The 18,827-nt window shown below is 39.5% G+C and overlaps 1 protein-coding gene across 5 annotated transcripts in view; it reads right to left on the reverse strand.

Moving 5' to 3' along the window:
- Positions 1-15,353, reverse strand: part of adamts17 (ADAM metallopeptidase with thrombospondin type 1 motif, 17) — a 151,894-nt gene extending 136,541 nt beyond the window's left edge. For all 5 annotated transcript variants that reach the window (XM_053512463.1, XM_053512464.1, XM_053512461.1 and 2 more), the window contains exons 1-3: positions 15,252-15,353; positions 11,315-11,658; positions 1,887-2,046 (exon numbers count right to left, since the gene is read on the reverse strand). In XM_053512463.1, the coding sequence (XP_053368438.1) occupies positions 1,887-2,046; positions 11,315-11,658; positions 15,252-15,324 (577 nt within the window). In that variant the 5' untranslated portion in view covers positions 15,325-15,353. The remainder of the gene's footprint in view (positions 1-1,886; positions 2,047-11,314; positions 11,659-15,251) is intronic.
- Positions 15,354-18,827: the final 3,474 nt, after the last annotated feature.

Here is an 18,827-nt window from a genome sequence, read left to right on the forward strand (position 1 = left end):
ATTGAGGGTGCAGTTTATGGTGGCCACATGGTCGACTAAATAAAAGCCAAAGAGTGAAAAAGAGAAAGTGATGTCGCGCTTAAATTTGACACTTTTTTAAGGGACCAATAATATGTGCTGATGCGAAACTGAACATTCGGGTTATTGTACCCAAGTTGTTTACTGTTCCTGTTTGCGCTCCTCAAAAAACTGAAATGTCCATGTCTACTATGTAATTTAAAATATTCTGTCTACTGTATGAAATGCTGGTGCAGCAGGTAGTGTCGCTGCCTCAGAGCTCCAGAGCTCAGGTTACTCTCTGCATGGAGTTCCGCATGTTTTCCTTTTGTACGCGTGAGGTTCCTATAGGTTTTCTGCCCCCCTGTTGTCAAGAATCATGCTGGTACAATCAGACTGGAAACACTAAAATTCACTCAGGTGTGTCCCATACCCAGTCTCGTCACTACCAGAGGAATTTGAACCGGTAAGCCTACATATTTAGCTTTACATCTGCCATAGCTTGAATATACAGTATATTACCACCTCTCACCTCTCTGACTCTCACGCTCTTATTTATGGTGAATAAAACACAAAGCACTGCAGCATTTTATGGTGGCATGGTGGTATAGTGGTTCATGCTGTGGTCTCGCACTTCCAGGGTTAAGGTTTTGAGTCCCACCTCAGGTCCGTGTTTGTGGAGATTGCATGTTCTTACATGATTGATGGGTTTCCTCCGGGTACTCCAGTTTCCTCCCACAGTCCAAAGACATGCAGGTTAGTCTAACTGGCATTTACAAATTGTCTGGATTGTGTGTTTGCGTTTTGGATTGACACATCGGCCAGGGGTAGCTCAGTGGTTAAGGCATTGGACTACGGTTCGGAAGATCCCAGGTTCAAACCCCACAACCACCAAGTTGCCACTGTTGGGCCCTTGAGCAAGGCCCTTAACCCTCAACTGCTCAGATGTGTAATAAGATAAAAATGTAAGTCGCTCTGGATAAGAGCGTCTGCCAAATGCCTAAATGTAAATGTAATGTAAATGTGTACTGACAACCCTGAACAAAAAGAGAGCAATAGAAATACACTTTACTTGGATCAGGAGGTAAAGCTACAGTAGCTTAATCATTGTGCTTTAATTGTGCTTTCACTTCTGAGATTTGTGCTCGATGCAGGGCTTAAAAGTTCAGTATGTTTCCTGAAGTTTGGCAACTGTTTTTAAAAGTTTCAAAGAACCAATTTCTGAAAATGGTCATCTGGGACAAACGAAATGCTGGACAACATTAAAGAACGGCTTTTTATTGAAACAATTAAATGAGTAATTTCGTAAATACAAACACAACAAATTTACATACTACCTAACTCAACTACAATAATTTATCACCAATAAGCAAAGTAGTTGGTATTCTTGGTATGCTACAAACCAGCTTTAAATTTCAGCAATTCTTTAGCAAAAGTATGAACACATTTTCCTCATCTGGCAAAACCCAACACCTCCCGTGACTTTGCAAGTCTGGTCTGACTCGGGCCGGGGACGCACACACCGCCAGCTGATGCCTGTGCTTTTAACTTCCCGTGTGTCCTTAAATGGTTCATTAGGTTTGACGTGTTTCCCGCTTTACATCCAATTTTTGAAAGACATTTGTTGCATGTCGCTGTGTCGGAATCCTTTGTTGTAAAATACGGCCACACTTTAGCCTTTGAACGTTTAGCTTCAGGCACTGTCATTTAAGCATGTTCAGCTTAGCGAGCTAACACTAGACCGTTAGAGCAATTGTAATTATAGCATTCACACGTTCATCAGACGGTCTCATTTCCTGAGTTGGAATGTGAAAACAACATGGACACTCGCGTGACTACAAAGATTTTTCAGTTAAAAACAGAAAAAGCCATCCCAAAAGGCCGCTCACCTTGGACGATTTGGCAGTGTTTTGGGCTGCCGTGTGCAGACGGTGTGTCAGAAGAACGCTTTTGTCTGACGACTTTGTGCTCACCACCAGAGAAAGACTCGAGTCCCTTGTGCACGGGCTTTATAAAAAGAGTCTCATCTCCCATTTGAACCAGGCCAGTCTGAAACACACAAGACAGAAGGGAGTTAAACCATGGAGGAGCATTTCATGTACAGAATATGATATTAAAGCAGTATACTTTAACGTTGAAGACCTTATGTTGTTCAAACAATCCTAATATCTTGTTCAGGAAAAAAAGCAGACGTGGAATTACATTATAAGTACTTTTGTTTGTCTGATCACTGTAGATATGGCAATGCCAATTAAACCTGGATGAGCTAGTAGCATACTTATAGTTTACTTTCACTTCTGGGTATAAAGTAATAAGCGCTGTATGTGCTCGAGTACCACATTTACCATGAATACACTACCAAATGGGCATATAACAAATAAGCTAATTAAAAATGCTAATGCAGAAATCTTTATCATATAAATTGCAGCACAGCACAACCTTTTATTGAAGTCAGAATATAACCACGAGCTGTCATTCAGGCATTATTAATAGGGGCGCCATCGGGGAATGTACATGCAGTGAAAAAATGCTTTTGGACCATGTTGCACAAACTGCTGTCCTGCACTTTGTCTGTCTTTTGAAATACACACATGAAACTTTACATCCCATAACATCCAAGAAATCCAAGAAAGCTCTATTATCTACGGTTCCTCTGATATTAGTAGAACAACCACAGGAGTGTCGTTGACTTTGATGTTTATGCTGGATACATTCTCTATGAGATTCACATGCAGGGGGAGGGACGCCTGCAGCGAGTGATCCAAGCTCCGTCCCTTCGACTCACACACACACACACACACACAGTCCCTGATATCACAGACAGTATACAGCCTCGTATCTCTGTATGTCTCGTATCTAACTGTATTAGCTGGAAACAAGCCATTTTTTGCACAAGAATAGTGGTGCATCCCTCCATCTGCAGCCTCTCCAAACTTTATCACTAACAATGCTATGTTTTAAGGAATCTTATATGGGATTGTGTTACATCCAGGTCACAATGCAATTCTCTTGGTAAGGATTGGGACTAATAAAATCCCCTGGTCTTCAAAGATCATCTTCAACCAAAAACTCACATTGGGCCCAAACCCCTGAGTCAGCATGTCAGCATCAAAACTGCTGCCTGTTAAATGACGTGGCCTTGCCCACCACCTTATGGGATCCATTTATCTGAAGACAGCAAAGAGAAAAGATGAACGGATAATGGAAAGGAAGGACGAGGAATGAACGATGGAGCCTCGAGGCGGGTGTGAAGCGGGAGGGAGGAGGAGAGGAAAAAGAAGACAGGAGTGCTGACAAGGCAAGGTGAAAAAGGGTTGTAAAGCATGCGCTTTTATCCCCGACAGGTACAGACAAACCCCACACACACCAAGCATGGGTTCCAGGTAGAATATATATATATATATTTATTTATTTATATATATATATAGCAATATGGCCGTCTCTGTGGAGGGAGAGCAGTGCAAATGACATTAGCAGAGCAGGATTCTTTTCTCTTTTCCTCCAGCCACACTGACACTCGAGGGCTTCGGATAATGCTTGTGGCAACTTGAAGTGCAGCAACTGATTTCTGTTCTCGCAGGGGATATTTATGAGTCTCGAACATACCCTTAGATCTCAGCTAAAAATCACATACTGTATCATGAGCATAGTAGCAAAAAGAATGTCCTGAACAGCAGCTTAAAATTGACATTGCTGATGCATTAGATATCATTATATTAACACATATTATGTGTGAGTTCACTCTCTTTACTATTTCTATGCTGGTTTCTCTTTGAAAGGTTGTTTTACATTACTGAATAATCTAGCTACGAGCGAAATCTGACCTGTCTGTTATATTTGAGGGAAAAACTATTTCTCAGCAAACAGTAATTGTTTCTCTATAGGCCACACAGTGGTTTTGTGGTTAGCACTATCGCCTCCCACCTCCAGGGTCCAGGTTTGATTCCCACCACGGGTCTGTGTGCATGGAGTTTGCATGTTCTCCCCATGCTTGGTGGGTTTCCTGCGGGTACCCTGGCTTCCTCCCACAGTCCAAAGACATGCAGATTAGGCTAACTGGCCTTCCCAAATTGCCCATAGTGTGCGTATGTGTGTGTCCTCTGCAATATAATGCCACTTCTTCCAGAGTGTATCCCGCCTCATGCCTTAAGTCTCCTGAGATAGTCTCCTGGGATAGTCTCCAGGTATAGACAGTTGTGAGCGATTGTTTCGCTGTATAACTGTGCTATCATTAAGAGATGAATAAGAGAATAATGAAGGATTTAATCATGTCTTCATGGCTATGTTCATATTACCAGACTAAAAAGACAGGTACAGTAACATGAGCAAAAACATATCAATGTCTTTGCTCATGTTATCACCCGCATAAACAGTTAAACTGGACTATATGCAATCCGCTCTATAAAAGCACCAACATGCTTTTTAAAAAACTTCTTACTTCTACACTCCTGCTATTTGCACTACTTATTATATCTGATGGACACTCCAGTTACTTGCACCACCACATTCATTTATGTACACTTTATGTACGTCTGTTACGTACTCCGGGATCAAATTCCTTGTATGCGTCAACACACCTGGTGAATAAAACCCGATTCTGATTCTGTATTATGAATGTGAACCATTATGGCATGTAAATTCAATTAAACCAAAAAAATCAGAATAAAAAAATATGGCTTCTAATGTGAACGTAACCTTTGAGCCTAGATAACGAGGTAACGATGTCTAATACAAATAATTTGAAAACAAGTATTATATATTTATTTACTCATAGTGAGAGCAACGAAATAAAGTTCCATTTTCACCGAATCAGATTGTACACTAGAAATGTGCAATTTTCTTGGCCAATACAGAGTTCCGTTTTTTATTTTTTAAGTCTGACCTGCCAGCACAGATTTATATCAATTCTGTTTCCTTTTATCCCAAAGATGATCATTTACAGCATACACTGGAATTTTCTTCAATGAAAAAAAATTCAATTAAATTACAATTTAATGTTAAAATCTTAAAATCCGAGTTTAATCTTTACAATAAAACACAATAATTATTGAATAAATCATACATTTTCTCCCAAACTGCACAGGATATACAGTAGGCCTTTCTCCAGGTTACTGGTCTGAGCAGACTGTAAAGAGTGGAAATAATGTAGACACACATGATTGGCTAGGATTGATGGGAGAGCGCACCCCGGATGGCTGTAGTGAGTTTCAAACATGCGATCTCCGGAGGACAGTATGAATGTTTTATTATTGCACCACACTGGTTATGTTTGAGCAAGCTGGCCAATCAATTGGTGGATCTTCAGAGTGGACTATATGAGCCAGAAGAAATTTATAAGCCAGACCTGCACAATAAATAACAGTTATTGCTCCATTTATGTGAGAATTCCATTTTTTTTTTTTTTGTTATACGGGTCTGTACTACACTTGGTAAGTTAGCCTTTTCACAGCCAGCTATAAACTCCTCTACCTCAAAAGCAAAAGGTTAAATGTCCTAGGCCAGGTTATTGCTAATCTCTCACCGGGTAGTGTCAAGTTGCCGGATGTTTTTGTGCCCAGATAAGCAAAGAGATTTGGTTTGACAGTGTGTAACTGAAATAAGCCTTGTCCCTGGTACAGGTATTAACCACAGATTTTCAGTCAGGTCAAACCCAAGGATTCTGTACCACCTGCTATTAAGGGACCATTACTTTTGATTGAAGACAGAAATGAACAAAAATATGAAAAGCATGGTCTAAAATGGAGCTGCAACATGTCATCAACAGTGACTTTGAGTAAGTTAAAATTTTTTACCCGATAAGTAAGCAAGTCATAATCTAAAAGTAATACCCCTCCTTTTAATTTTTTTTGTAAAACACATAATAAAAAATCATCGAATAGGAGCATGTCTTAGTATTAGGCGAATACAACCTCAGATTAACAACAACATATTTTTTTCCACTGTGCAATTATTATTTAACAAAAATGAAGCCAAAAATTTGTGGGTAATGCTACGCATACTGTACGTGCCCCCATGATTCAATAGCTTGTAGACCCACCTTTAACACTAATAACTTAAAGTACTCATTTCCTGCTGCAAAACAAGCCCAAATCATCATCCTCCACAGCCTTGCTTGATAATCAGTATGAGGGGTTTCCGCTAAAATGCTGTTCAGTTTTCGTCAAACATAGCACTGGTCTCACCTGTCCATAGGACATCCAGAAGTCTTGTGCATTGTTTAGATGCAGTTTTGCAAGCCTCCGCCATGCTTCCTGGCAAACCTTCAATACACACCGCACTTGTTCAGTCTTCTTCTAATTGTGCTGTCATGGTCTTTAATATTTAACATGCTCAGTGAAACCTGTAGAGTCTGAGAAGTAACACTTGGTTTTGTTTTGTTTTTGTCGTATTTCTCTGAGCAATCAGAGGTACAATAAGTACTAACTATGAAGGTACTTAGTATCACCCATCTTTGTTTTTTTTTTGTTTTTTTTGGTTTCATTTTTGATATATAAATAATAGAATGGTGAAAAAAGGTATATGTTGTTATTATTATTAAACAGCAGTACTCTTAGTACTTTTACGATAAACAAGCCTGGACTTAGTATTAAGGTGAATGAACTGTCTATGATCTCCCAAATCCTATGTGATGTAAGACTCTGGGCCACACTTACTGAGTGCATAGGGTGTGCTGTGGTGTCCGAAGGTTAAGAGCAGATCCTTTGTGTGCATGTGATTGCGGAGTAAGACCTTCATGAATTAGACATGTTTGTCCAGTGCATCCCACATACAGTATGTTCGATTGCGTTCTGAGGAGTTTGATGATAAGGCATAAATAAGCCCATCACCAGTTAACTGGTATCTAATTTTTTCCCCTGCCACTGTATGTTATATTTGGGCCCATTCCTGAGCAAAAAAACCCTCCGATTTCTGCACACACACACAAATTCTATTTTCACTTGCTCAAACTCTCGTTTTCGTCCATTTGTTTTGTACAGGTCAGGGTTGCCAGATCATGTGATGAAGTTTCCCATGCAGTGCTTCATGCAAACCTTCACACTTCAGTAAAAACTAGTCTAAATAAAAACATCTGTACTAGAACTCATACTTATAGCCCTGCTAGCTGTACCACACACTGTAGCACATCTGTTTGACCAAAATTAGCCTAACATGTTGTTACAAATGTAATGAACGTACTATTATAATTATTGAAGGTACTGACCTTCTTTCTTTGAACAACAGTAAATAGAAAAAAGGCTGTTTCCGCATTATTAAATAAAAGTAAAAGAAAAAAACATGTCTCATATTGCACTATAATTAAATTATTGAGAATTGTTATTAATTCTATTTAAAAATTGGACATATCAAATGTTGTTTTAATTTAAGATAAAGAATTTCTTGCTTTAATCACTCTTCTAGAAAATTATATTTGCCACTCCCTTTTTTTTCTGATATAAAAAATGATTTGATCGGTGACCAAAGCCAGTTATACAATCTAAATCTGGGGGTTTTGTGATCCATGGCACCCCAAATACTGTATATAGTACAAAACAATCATATCAGAGGTACCAGGAGCACATTGTGCCCTCACAAACTCACAAGATAAACCATCAATATTGCCTCATTGTTACTGTATATAGTCATGGCAAGTTTTCCCTGTATCTAAAAGCAACTAAAAAAAAAAAAAAAAAAAAAAAAAATATATATATATATATATATATATATATATATATATATATATAATCACAAAAGTAAAATGAGATGAGCATGACAAGATTATAATAAGCATGCTTTATGCAAAATGTGACACTGGCATGTTTTGACAAGCAGCGTTACTCAATTAAACCTTATACATCTTATCTTATATTTACATTTACATTTTTTATAAATCTTATATACTGTATAATTATTTACGTTGACATTAATATAACAAGCATTACTAATAAAACTTTGTTTACACGTTTATTCTTTACTTGATGAATTCACTTCCAATTTTTCAATAATGTTTCTTCTCTTTTCCCAGAAACACACGGTTACTGGATTACAACGGCAGCACATTCTCCTGCTCTTGAATTAAATGAGATGTGTAATGAGAAACAAAGAAGGATCCTGGTATTAAGACAATTATTAATCCAACCCCAATGTCCATTCATGCACTGTTGTGTTGTTGTAATTGATCATTGTTGTCACTCAGACATCCATGCGTATCCCAAATGGTGACCTGCATTTTCCATCTGCCAACTACCTGCTGGTCTGGAAGAAGCGAGTTCCATCTGGAACCGAGAGTCAAAACATCCAGCTGATCTCCAGCTGATCTGCTCCTCGTCAAACCATGCAGAGAGTGTCAGAAAAGCTTGAGCCTCTATTGCCTGTTACGACAATGACCTCATTTTCCAAAAGTGCAGGGTTGACAGAGCTTATATGGTGAGGGAAAATGCAAACAGCGTGCGGAGAAAGCCAAGTTTGTCACTGTTGTAGGATCCAGAGTGACTGTATTACAATGGCCCAATATGGAGTGTACAGCAGGGGTTAGAAGTGAGTGAGACAGTTAGAGCAGAGTCAGAGAGGTGAAGAGCATCTAGCTAAGAATGTTTCCAGAGCACACTCTGCAATCTTAAAACCATGCACGTCTTTCTCAATTGCCGCTCACTGCACTTACACACACCATCCGCTATTTTCGCTTCTTTTATCTTTCTTTTTTCAGTGTCTAAGCATTCAGACTAAGCCTGGGCAGTAGCGGGGTGGGGGGTGGAGGGAAAATTATTGCGAGCTGAGCTGGAGTTGTGAGAGTGACCTTTAGGCCCAGCCAAAAATCGAGCTACAGCCTGTCACAATGGTGCTACTCGTCCCATTCAGTCGTCAGGCTGATGGCACTTCATTCTATTGAGAGAACTGGCTTTTACTGGACCTAAGCCAGGAAGTTGTCTCCTACATGACAAATACAACAAGTGGCACACAGTTCTACCTTACAAACATGCTAAACTCTAAATGGCACGCAAACCCGCCCCCAACAAACAACAAAAAAACAAAACACTATAAGACTTTAGGAAGTATTAAGCGATAGTTACGTAAATCAAGCACTGGGGTTTTTCTCAACTTAGCCAAAAGGCTCCATGTACCTGAGAGTCTACACTCTATGAAATTTGTACACTCAGTGTCACTCAGCAGGATTCCCCCTATTGCTACTAAGATGCGCTCCTGGTTCCTTATTACATGACTACACCGATAGGTGCATGTTTAAATGTTAAACATAATTGTTCCTTACAAAGCAGCATTAGTAACGGTTATACACAAATGATTTTTGGCTTCCAGCTGGCAAAGATGTTTTACAAGTAGGAGTGTTTACATGGATCCTAATATTCCACTAATAATGTGAATAATTTCCCAATCAGAACAGAAATGCATCATGTAAACACCTTAATTGGAAGAATCTGACCTGATCAGGTCTCTGGCTGAGGAAGGAGCACTGCCTGTCTCCCCATTTTATATGTGTGACATTTAACCAGTCATAGACGGAACTGAATTTTTGTAACCAAACATAAAGAAGAAAGGGGGGATTTAGTAGAAAAGAAGTGGAGAGCCAAATGTAACTTTCAAATTGGATAAAAATACTTCATCTTCTGTTATATTTTCAGCAGATTAAATGCATCACAATGGGCAGAACTGCTAATGTCGCTAATGTCAAAAAAGTTCTATTCTGATTACTAGAAATGAGAAAAAAATTGATTTACTTCAAAATATATATTTTTTTGTTTTTATTTACGTTTATAATAGAGATGAACCAGTCAATCGACAAGTGACAAGAATTGGCTGGTTTTCAAATCAGCTGATCAGCCTCACATATAACCGATTCTGTACCAAGCGCTGTTCCAAGCTTTCAAAGTAGTGCAACACAAACACTTTTTTTTTTGGCTTTACATAATTAAAAATTGCACACATTAAAAGCCTCTAATCTGCATTTTTCTCCAAACCCTGTGAGGAAATTAGTCTTAAATCCCCTCATTATACAGCTTACACAATTCTCAAAACACAGCGAGCGCAAATTAGTCTAAAATCGTACACATTAGAAGCCCAGCATGACCGCGTTAGAAGCCGCACGCGATCACTGTCTAGTTTTTTTGAGACTTCAAAGGCATTTGATGAGGTAAAATGTCACAATTTGTTTATAATTCTACAGGACGTACACTACTATTTGCTATTTTCATCTTGTGTGGTAGGAATCAATTATTTGCTAAATTATGGGGGATGACAGAGATACGTGCTGCTCGGTTAACTGTTAAACTCTTAAAGTTAATTTGTATCGTGTAAATGCTGCCCATTGATTTTAAGTAAAACAACTAATGTTATAGGGAGCATGCTACATTAAACTTTTTAAAAGTTTAAAATTGAAACAAGATCAGGGAAAAACACAATATTTAATTGTGATATTTATAAAATCGTTATACTAATAAAATCGCAAAATAGCTGTGAAGTGTAGCCACTTCTCCAAATGACTAGGAACTACAGAAAATGATAAATGACTAATTTAACATCCACATGCTGAAATACACATCTACTGAATATGACAAAAGAAGATGTTCATATAGAAGCAGCTAGTAAACACACTTAGCATGACCTCTTTCAAGTAAAGCAGAAATTTCCCTGATTTAAGTTCACAATTAAATAAAAATATATACTTCAAATACGTCAGGAATAAAACATGGCAGGATGTACTTACTTACTCTCACCTATCATCTATACCGCCTTATCATATTTTCGATGTCGTGGGGGGCCTTGAGCCTATCCCAGGAGTCTTAGGGCACAAGGCGAGGTACTGTACACCCTGAACGGGGTGCCAATCCATAGCAGGGCACACACACATGCACATACTCAAACGCTCATTTACACACTACAGACAATTTGGAAACGCCAATTAGCCTAATCTGCATGTTTTAAGACTGTGGGAGGAAACCGGAGTAACTAGAGGAAACACAAAAAGCAACATGCAAACTATATGCACAAACCCAAGGCAGAAATCAAACCCGGACCCTGGAGGTGCAAGGCGACGGTGCTAGCCACTAAAACACCGTGCCCCCACAGGGTGTGCTGTGATAGAACGTTTTTAGAAAAAAAAAACATTTCTCATCATTAAGGAAAATATCCATCATGCTTAACAGTTATGTGGTTGAAATTTTGACTGATATTGACCATAAATTTAAGTAACCCGTTATTATTATAAAATCTAACCAGCATGACTAAAACTCTCCACAAAGAACAACAATAAAACATAAATGCGTTAATGTCTACAACGTTCCCTCAAAAAGAGGCGAACCAGTAACCCAAAGCATTTTTTACTTACCAGGCCGCCGCAAGTATCCAGCGAGGCAAACGAGTCTGTATGATTGAAAACAGTGCCAGTGTAGAAACAGACCCGTCCTTTAAAAGCTGGTTCGTACTGGACGTTCTCTTTCGGCCTTCTCTCCTCGACCATGAAGGCCTCAGCGAGAAAAGCCTCATCCTTCTGGAGCTCCAGGTAAAGCTCTCGGCTAAAAGCAGGCAATGACACGAACAGGTGACCATGCTGGGACTCGGAGCGCCTCCTGCGCCCTCTGCTCCACCGGGATGTTTCCCAAATCAGTTCCACCTGCTCCTGCTGCAGTTTAGAGGGCACTACTACATCTGTCTCGTACTCTACAGAGCGTGCTGAGGACAAGGGAAAGAGGACTTCAGTTTGGGACAGCACTGTTATGAGATGTTAAAACTCAGCACTATTCTCAATTTCTTGACTGTGGGGTTGACAGTTATTGGTGAACCATCTATGCACATTGTTCAGAAACGTAGTACCTGATCAGTGATAACAGTTATAACAGCATAATATTTTTCATACTGCAGTAGCTGCAATACTATTATAAAGCTGTAAATAACATTATTTTTTTTCTCATGAAGGGCAGTTGTATGTGCCAGGCTTTTCACAGTTTCCTGCAACTAACATCCTTTAAAAGGAAGTACGTTTATGTGTTTGCCCAGCCTGAAAAGGTCATTCCTTTAATGGCATAACGGACTTTAGCTGTCTTTGTAAGACGACCACTGTCTTTGTTATATGTTCTAAATACGTTTATCTCTAAAGCTTAAATCCTGCACCAAATTGGTGGGTGTAGTAATAATAATTGGAAACGTCAATGGTGATATATAATAATAACTGGGAAATGGTGGCTTAGGTGACTGAATGATGAGGTTTGTCATTTTAAGCCCTGGACATGCCAAGTCTGCCCTTGTTAATTCTTTGAGAAACTGCCTTAAACCCTTCTGCTCCAGGGGTGTGATGTCATAGCTTAGCACACATCTGAGCCTAGCCTCCTAACTATCTAAATACAAATATAAGAACAATAATGTTCTAAAGACGATAATAATTTTTACTTCTATTGTGTTGGTTTATACCTACTACTTGCATGTATAAAATAAGAAATAGTGGAGAATTTACCAAATTGTGTAAATGATTTTGCTATAGTATGGACAACCATGGTATAGTCAGGATTAAAATTTAAACAAATGCACGACCCAGGAGACATCAAGATCTGGCCTACAGTATATATCACTTATTGTCTATACTGCTTTATCCTGTATAGTAGTTTGTGGGGGGCCTGGAGCCTATCCCAGGAGACTTAGGGCATGAGGCGGGGAACACCCTAGATGGGGTGCCAATCCATAGAAGGGCACACACATTCACACACTACAGGCCAATTTGGGAACACCAATTAGCCTAATCTGCATGTCTTTGGACTTTGGAAGGAAACCAGAGCATCCGGAGGAAAACCCAGGGAGAACATGCAAACTCCATGCACAAAGACCTGAGGCAGGAATCGAGCCCGGACCCTGGAGGTGCTAACCACTAAGCCACACAACACAATCATGTGCTATGATGTATATATCAGATAAAAAAAATTACAGTCACATTATTCACTCACTCACTCATTCTCTACACTGCTTATCCTGTATAGGGTTGCTGGAGCCTGGAGCCTATCCCAGCGAACTTGGAACATTAGACAGGACAAGGTGCCAGTGCTTCACAGGGCACAAGCTCGCACACACACTCCATGCAATCTGGAAACATCAACTAGCCTAATCTGCTTGTCTTTGGACTGTAAGAGGAAAACCAGAGTACAAGGAGCAAACCCACCAAGCACTAGGAAAACATGCCAACACCTAAAGGTGGTATTCAAACCCTTGCCCCGGAGGTGTAAGACCACAGTTTTAACCACTACAGTATGCCACCATGACACCCTTGTCACGTTATAAAAATGTCTTATGCTGGCTTTTTTGCTGTTGATGTTAAGAAATTCTAATTACCATATAAATAACATTTATCAGATGTTGTTGGATATCAAATTTTGTATGAATACAGTATGACCAGAAATGAGTACAGAGAGTATAAGAGTGGACTACTATGAAAAAGAGGGAGCAGGAGAACATTATTACAGAGGCAGCAGAAGGGAGTATAGAGCAAGTAGGAGTGAATAATGAAAGGCAGAGTAGAATACCGAAAATAGGAGAAGCAGTAGGAGCAAGTGCATCGAGAAAAGGGCTGAGTATAGAGTATAAACAGCAAGAATGTGCACAGAGTGAGCAGAAGTGTATTGTTATGGAATCAGGAGGCAACAGTGTAGAGGCACTAGTGAGTGAAAGATTAGTGGTGAGATGAATATAAAGACAATATAATTGTGAATGCGATTATTATTATTATTATTATTATTATTGAGGCAACAGTAGTAGCCTATTAGAGAAGCAATAAAAGTAGGTATCAAGGAAGTAGGTGAGTACAGACAACATATGAATATTTTAGAGTCAGTAGTGGTAAGTATAAATGGACTACAGTATGAATGAATCAGTATATTGGGTAGAGAAAACCAGTTTACAGGTGCATTATCATTATTATCCAGATAGTGTATAAATAGGCAATACAGATGAGTAGAGAATAGGAGATTGATAAAATGTTATACCAATAAGGCAGCGACTGGTGAAGTGGCAGCAGATTATTGCATAGAGGCAGCAGGAGCAACTATAGAAGCAAAATTAGCATTTGTTGAAGGGCTTAGAGGATTATAAAGGCAACAGTACTGAGCAGGATGGCACGCTGGCGTAGTGGTCAGCACTGTTAGCCAGTTCAGCACGTGAGTGGTGGGTTTCCTCCTGGTACTCCGGTTTCCTCCAAGAGTCCAAAGACATGCAGACTAGGCTAACTGGCGTTCCTAAATTGCCCGTAGTGTGTGAATACCGCCTCATGCCCTAGGCCCTAAGCTCCATGCCCCCCACGACCCTGTATACACAATGAAGTGGTGTAGGCAATGAATGAGTAAGTGAATGAGTACTGAGTAAAAAACGAGCACAAGGACATTTACAGAGCCAATAGGAATTAACAAAATGAGCAAAAACTGTAGTTATACAGTAGGCAGTAGGAGTGATTACAAAGGCAGGATGCGGGAGAAGAATCAGAGAAGGGGCATGTTCTGGATTATTAGGGAAGCAGTAGGGGCAGTAGGTTCACTTGTACATGGCAGTAGGAGTGAACAGAGAGGGAGCAGGAAGGCATTATTACAGAGGTAGTAGGAATAAAGAGGCAACAGAGGGGATTGATTATAGAGACAATAGCATGGAGTAAATTGAGGCAGGATGGGATTAATGTGCAGGCAGAAGGAATATTATAGCCGCAGAAAAGCAGTAAAGGGGGGGGGCAGTAGGAGTGATATAAAGGCAACTGTTCTGCATTATTAGAGAGACAGGAGGAGTGAGTATAGGGCAGGAGGAATGAGCAGAGTGGAATCAGACAGGAGGTAGTAGGTGTGATTATAGAGGCAATATGAGTGAATAGAAGAGGATCTGTAGGCAGGAGCACTGAGCACAGGAGTGAGCAGAAGGGGGGCAGGAAGGTATTATTGTAGAGGTAGTAAGGGAACATAGGAGATTCATTATGGAGGCATAAGGATTGAGTGTAGGTGAGTAGGATTTTTTTTTTTTATATCGAGAGGAATTGAAAGAAGGTGTAGATAGAGAAGGAGATTATTCTATACAGGCAATTGGAGTTGAATTGTGCATGCAAAAACACTGCCTAAAGCTCTTCATGGAGAAACTTGTGCAAATGCATTAGATAAACATATCCTTGCAGATGTTCGAACAGAAGGAAGATGTCGCTCCATGCAGACGCTTGACACATTAGAAGAAGGTGCTGCAGAATGCAGTGCTCCAGCAAATCTGACGTTCTGCAGCAAGGCGCAAAAAAAAAGCAGTTGCAACGTTCTTACCTAATGTCGCCTTCAGTCCAACAGAAAGCAGGAAAAGTGGCAGCAGAAGCGCAGAAGCTCTGTAGCTACACATCACTGCCGGAGAAGCGAGAGCAAACTGAGCAGAAGTCAGGCAAAGTTTTGGGAGAAAGGACTCGCCGCAGCAAGCCGAGAAAACCGAACGGGAGGACACGCCCATCGACACGGGATTGGCCAGTGAGGTTTATGCAAACAGACTCCTGAGAGCTGATTGGACAAAGGTGCGATCACTTCCAGCGGTGGGCGGAACGCGTACACGTGGTTTCCACGCTGCAGTTACAGTCGAAGTAGTGAAAGCAGATGTTTTAATCCGCAGGAGGAGGCTTAAGCAGGGTTTTTTTTTTTGCTTTTGAGTATGTTTCTTTTGTCTTAATACAGTATGCAGTTTGATCTTCCTTGCCGTGTCACTCACATATAAGTCTATGGTAAACAATACCTGATAAATACACAATGTTGGGAAAAGACCAAAATCAAGATAATATAGTCAGTGCTTGTCATGTGTATGTGTGTGTGTTTTTTTTTTCTTTTCTTTTTCCAATAATGGACAGGTAGAGTGTTGACGAAAGGTGTTGATGAGGTTCAGGCTACAGGTAGATCTTCAGTTATACGGTGTATAGCCTACACTGTATATCGATATACAATAACTATAAGTATACCACAGGCTCTCTCACTTCATGTGAAAAAGCCATACTTCAGACTTATTTGCATGATAAATGTCCACCTTCGTGATCATTTAAACATACACTGTACAGACAAAAGTATTTGGCTAAACCTACAATGACATTTTATCCTAATACATAGACTTCAATATGGAGTTGGTCCCACCTCTGCAGCTATAACAGCTTCCACTCTTTTTCTGTAGGCAGGCCATCCAAAAGATTTTGGAGTGTTTCTGTGGGAATTTATGCCCATTCATTCTGTAGAGCATTTATGAGGGCAGGGATTGATGTTGGATGAGAAGGCCTGGCTCACAATCTCCGCTCCAGTTCAACCCAAAGGTGCTTGATGGGGTTGAGGTCAGGGTTCTGTGCAAGCCAGTCAAGTTCTTTCACACCAAACTTATTAAACCATGTCTTTATAGTGCATGCTTTGTGCACTGAGGCACAGTCATGTTGGAATAGAAAAGCGCCTCCCCAAAACTGTTGGCACAAAGTTGGAAGCATATCATTGTCCAAGTTGACTTGTTCAAGTGGTGATTGAAACAAATGAATTCAGCCATTAACAGGTTTTCCAAATACTTTTTTCCATATAGTGTATCAGTAATCAGGATATAATGTGAATATCAAATATAGGAACATCTAGTGTATATGAATAAATATCTTTTTAAGTATGTATGCATTTTTCCAGCTTTTGGTCAAACTCTTAAAGTCAGATAAGACAGAAACACAAGAAATGACATTTCTATTACATATTCCTATTACACTATATTAAAAAATCATTAACATGAATGGACAGCAGCATCTACCTGCCATGGCTCATCTGTCAAGTCATGTCAAATCACTAGCTATCAAATACTCTCAACCTGGACGCTTTTGCCAAGCTGCTCTCTTATCGTGGCCAGCTCATTCACAGCAGCTGCCAGGGCTCTTTGGCAGCTGTGCAAGTGAAGAAAAAAAGAGAAATCAAAGCCACTCAAAACAGGACTAATCCCGCTCTGACCCTACTCCAAAGAACTCTGCGTTCACATGCAGACGTTTAGATTACAGCACCAATGAGAATAAAATCAAAAGAAAAGGCTGTAAAACCACAAAGGCATGGGAGCGTTGCTATTTGAGGCTTTTGAGGCGCCTGAGTTAAATATAGAGGTGGTAAAATAGGCACTTATACATAACAAGCCATCAATGTTTGTTAGACTTGATGACCGTTTTATCACATTTACTGACAGTCTAACACACACATCATTCAACACATCAACTCATTTTTATGATGTCATTCAATATCTAGGGGGAGAAAACTGCATAAAACGAACACAGAACAGGATATTATTTTTTAGTGCCAACAGCCCCAGTATTTTGGATTATAAAACTTTATAATAAGTTGGGTCCAACTATCTTCACTTCACCTCTGACCCTGACATTTTAATTTTAATTAAAAAAAAATTTGGTAGAAAGCCTGAGGTATCAATGAGCCTAAGATAAAAATTAGATTTAAAACAGGAAAAGTGTTATGGATAAGCTGCACTTTGAGACAACGTGGAGACTTGCAAGTATAAAACATTGACACATTAGTTTTGTTCAATATACTGTATAAGGTTTACCACTTAAAAAAGACAAAATACCTCTTAGATTCTTTAACCTATGAGCCCTTATATTGTACAGATTGGGAAAATTGGTGAAGAACAGAACCCTGGCTGATTGTAAAGTGGGTCGGAGGGTTTGAATCCTGTTTGGAGCACTCTGTTTTTTCTTTTTAATTGGCAGAGCTGCCATGGAGACCTTTAACTATGTCTGAGAGCCAGAAAAGCAGCTGGCATGAATGAGTTGGCCATTATAAGAGAGAAGCTTGGCAGAAGTGTCCAGCTTAAGAGTTCAGCTCCCACACTGATTGTCTAAATCATAGCAAATAAAGGCCTGTCCATGTACCACACACAGAAAAGGTCTGTCAGACTGACACGTTGCAACATAATTTAAACATGTTTGTATAAACGATAGTACATTTATGTAACCAATCAGGGGAACTTCTTAAAATTAAAACAAAAGTAATCATGACAATGGTAGGCTATAATGTACAGTAATCATTGCACAACAGCCATTAATGACTTTCAGGAGTCCATCTATAGTCCTTGAATCTTTCTTAGAGCTGTCTTTTTTTCAAATGTTGCTGATGAAGGACACTAAAATAAATCTGTCCAATCAGGCAAAAGATTTCTGAATAGGTCACACTTTGGGAAGAGATACCCAACGCCACCTACAGTACCACAAACAGCTTATCTTACCCCAAGACAAGGGAAATGTCTAAGGGAACCTTAATCTACAGCAAGAACAAATTCAGAAGCATTCTTCTGTCACCTTGATTTTACAGTTATTGTGGTGAATTGCTCCCTCTAGAGGTCTAGAGACACACTTCATGGTCTGATTTTATTTCTCAGTTTATGCCTGTGGTAGATTTCTTCATCCAAAGGGACTTACAAGTGGGGCAGAAGAAAATCCAATAATACAGCTGAGTAATCAAGGTTTGTAGGGTTTGTTAAACTGGCTTTATGCCCATATTGAAATGTAAACTCACTCTTCCAACCCTTGTCACAGCACAAATGATCAATCTGAAATGTGCCGCAAACTGTCCCACTTTTAACATAGTTCTTCTGCCCTATACCTTTAGGGTTCACAGAGCATTTTGAGTTCAGGGTAATGTCTGTATGGAGTGTCTTCATGTTCACATAGGTCTCCTTCTAAAGCTTTAGTTTTATAATAATAATAATAATAATAATAATAATAATAATAATAATAATGAATTACTGAATACTGAATATACTGTAGTAATGAATACTGAATATACTATACTAATACTGAATACTAGGCTGCCCCCAAGTAAGTGACACAAATCACCCAAAGGTTGTTT

Source organism: Clarias gariepinus, chromosome 15 (assembly GCF_024256425.1).
Source record: "Clarias gariepinus isolate MV-2021 ecotype Netherlands chromosome 15, CGAR_prim_01v2, whole genome shotgun sequence".
NCBI classification, from domain to species: Eukaryota; Metazoa; Chordata; class Actinopteri; order Siluriformes; family Clariidae; genus Clarias; species Clarias gariepinus.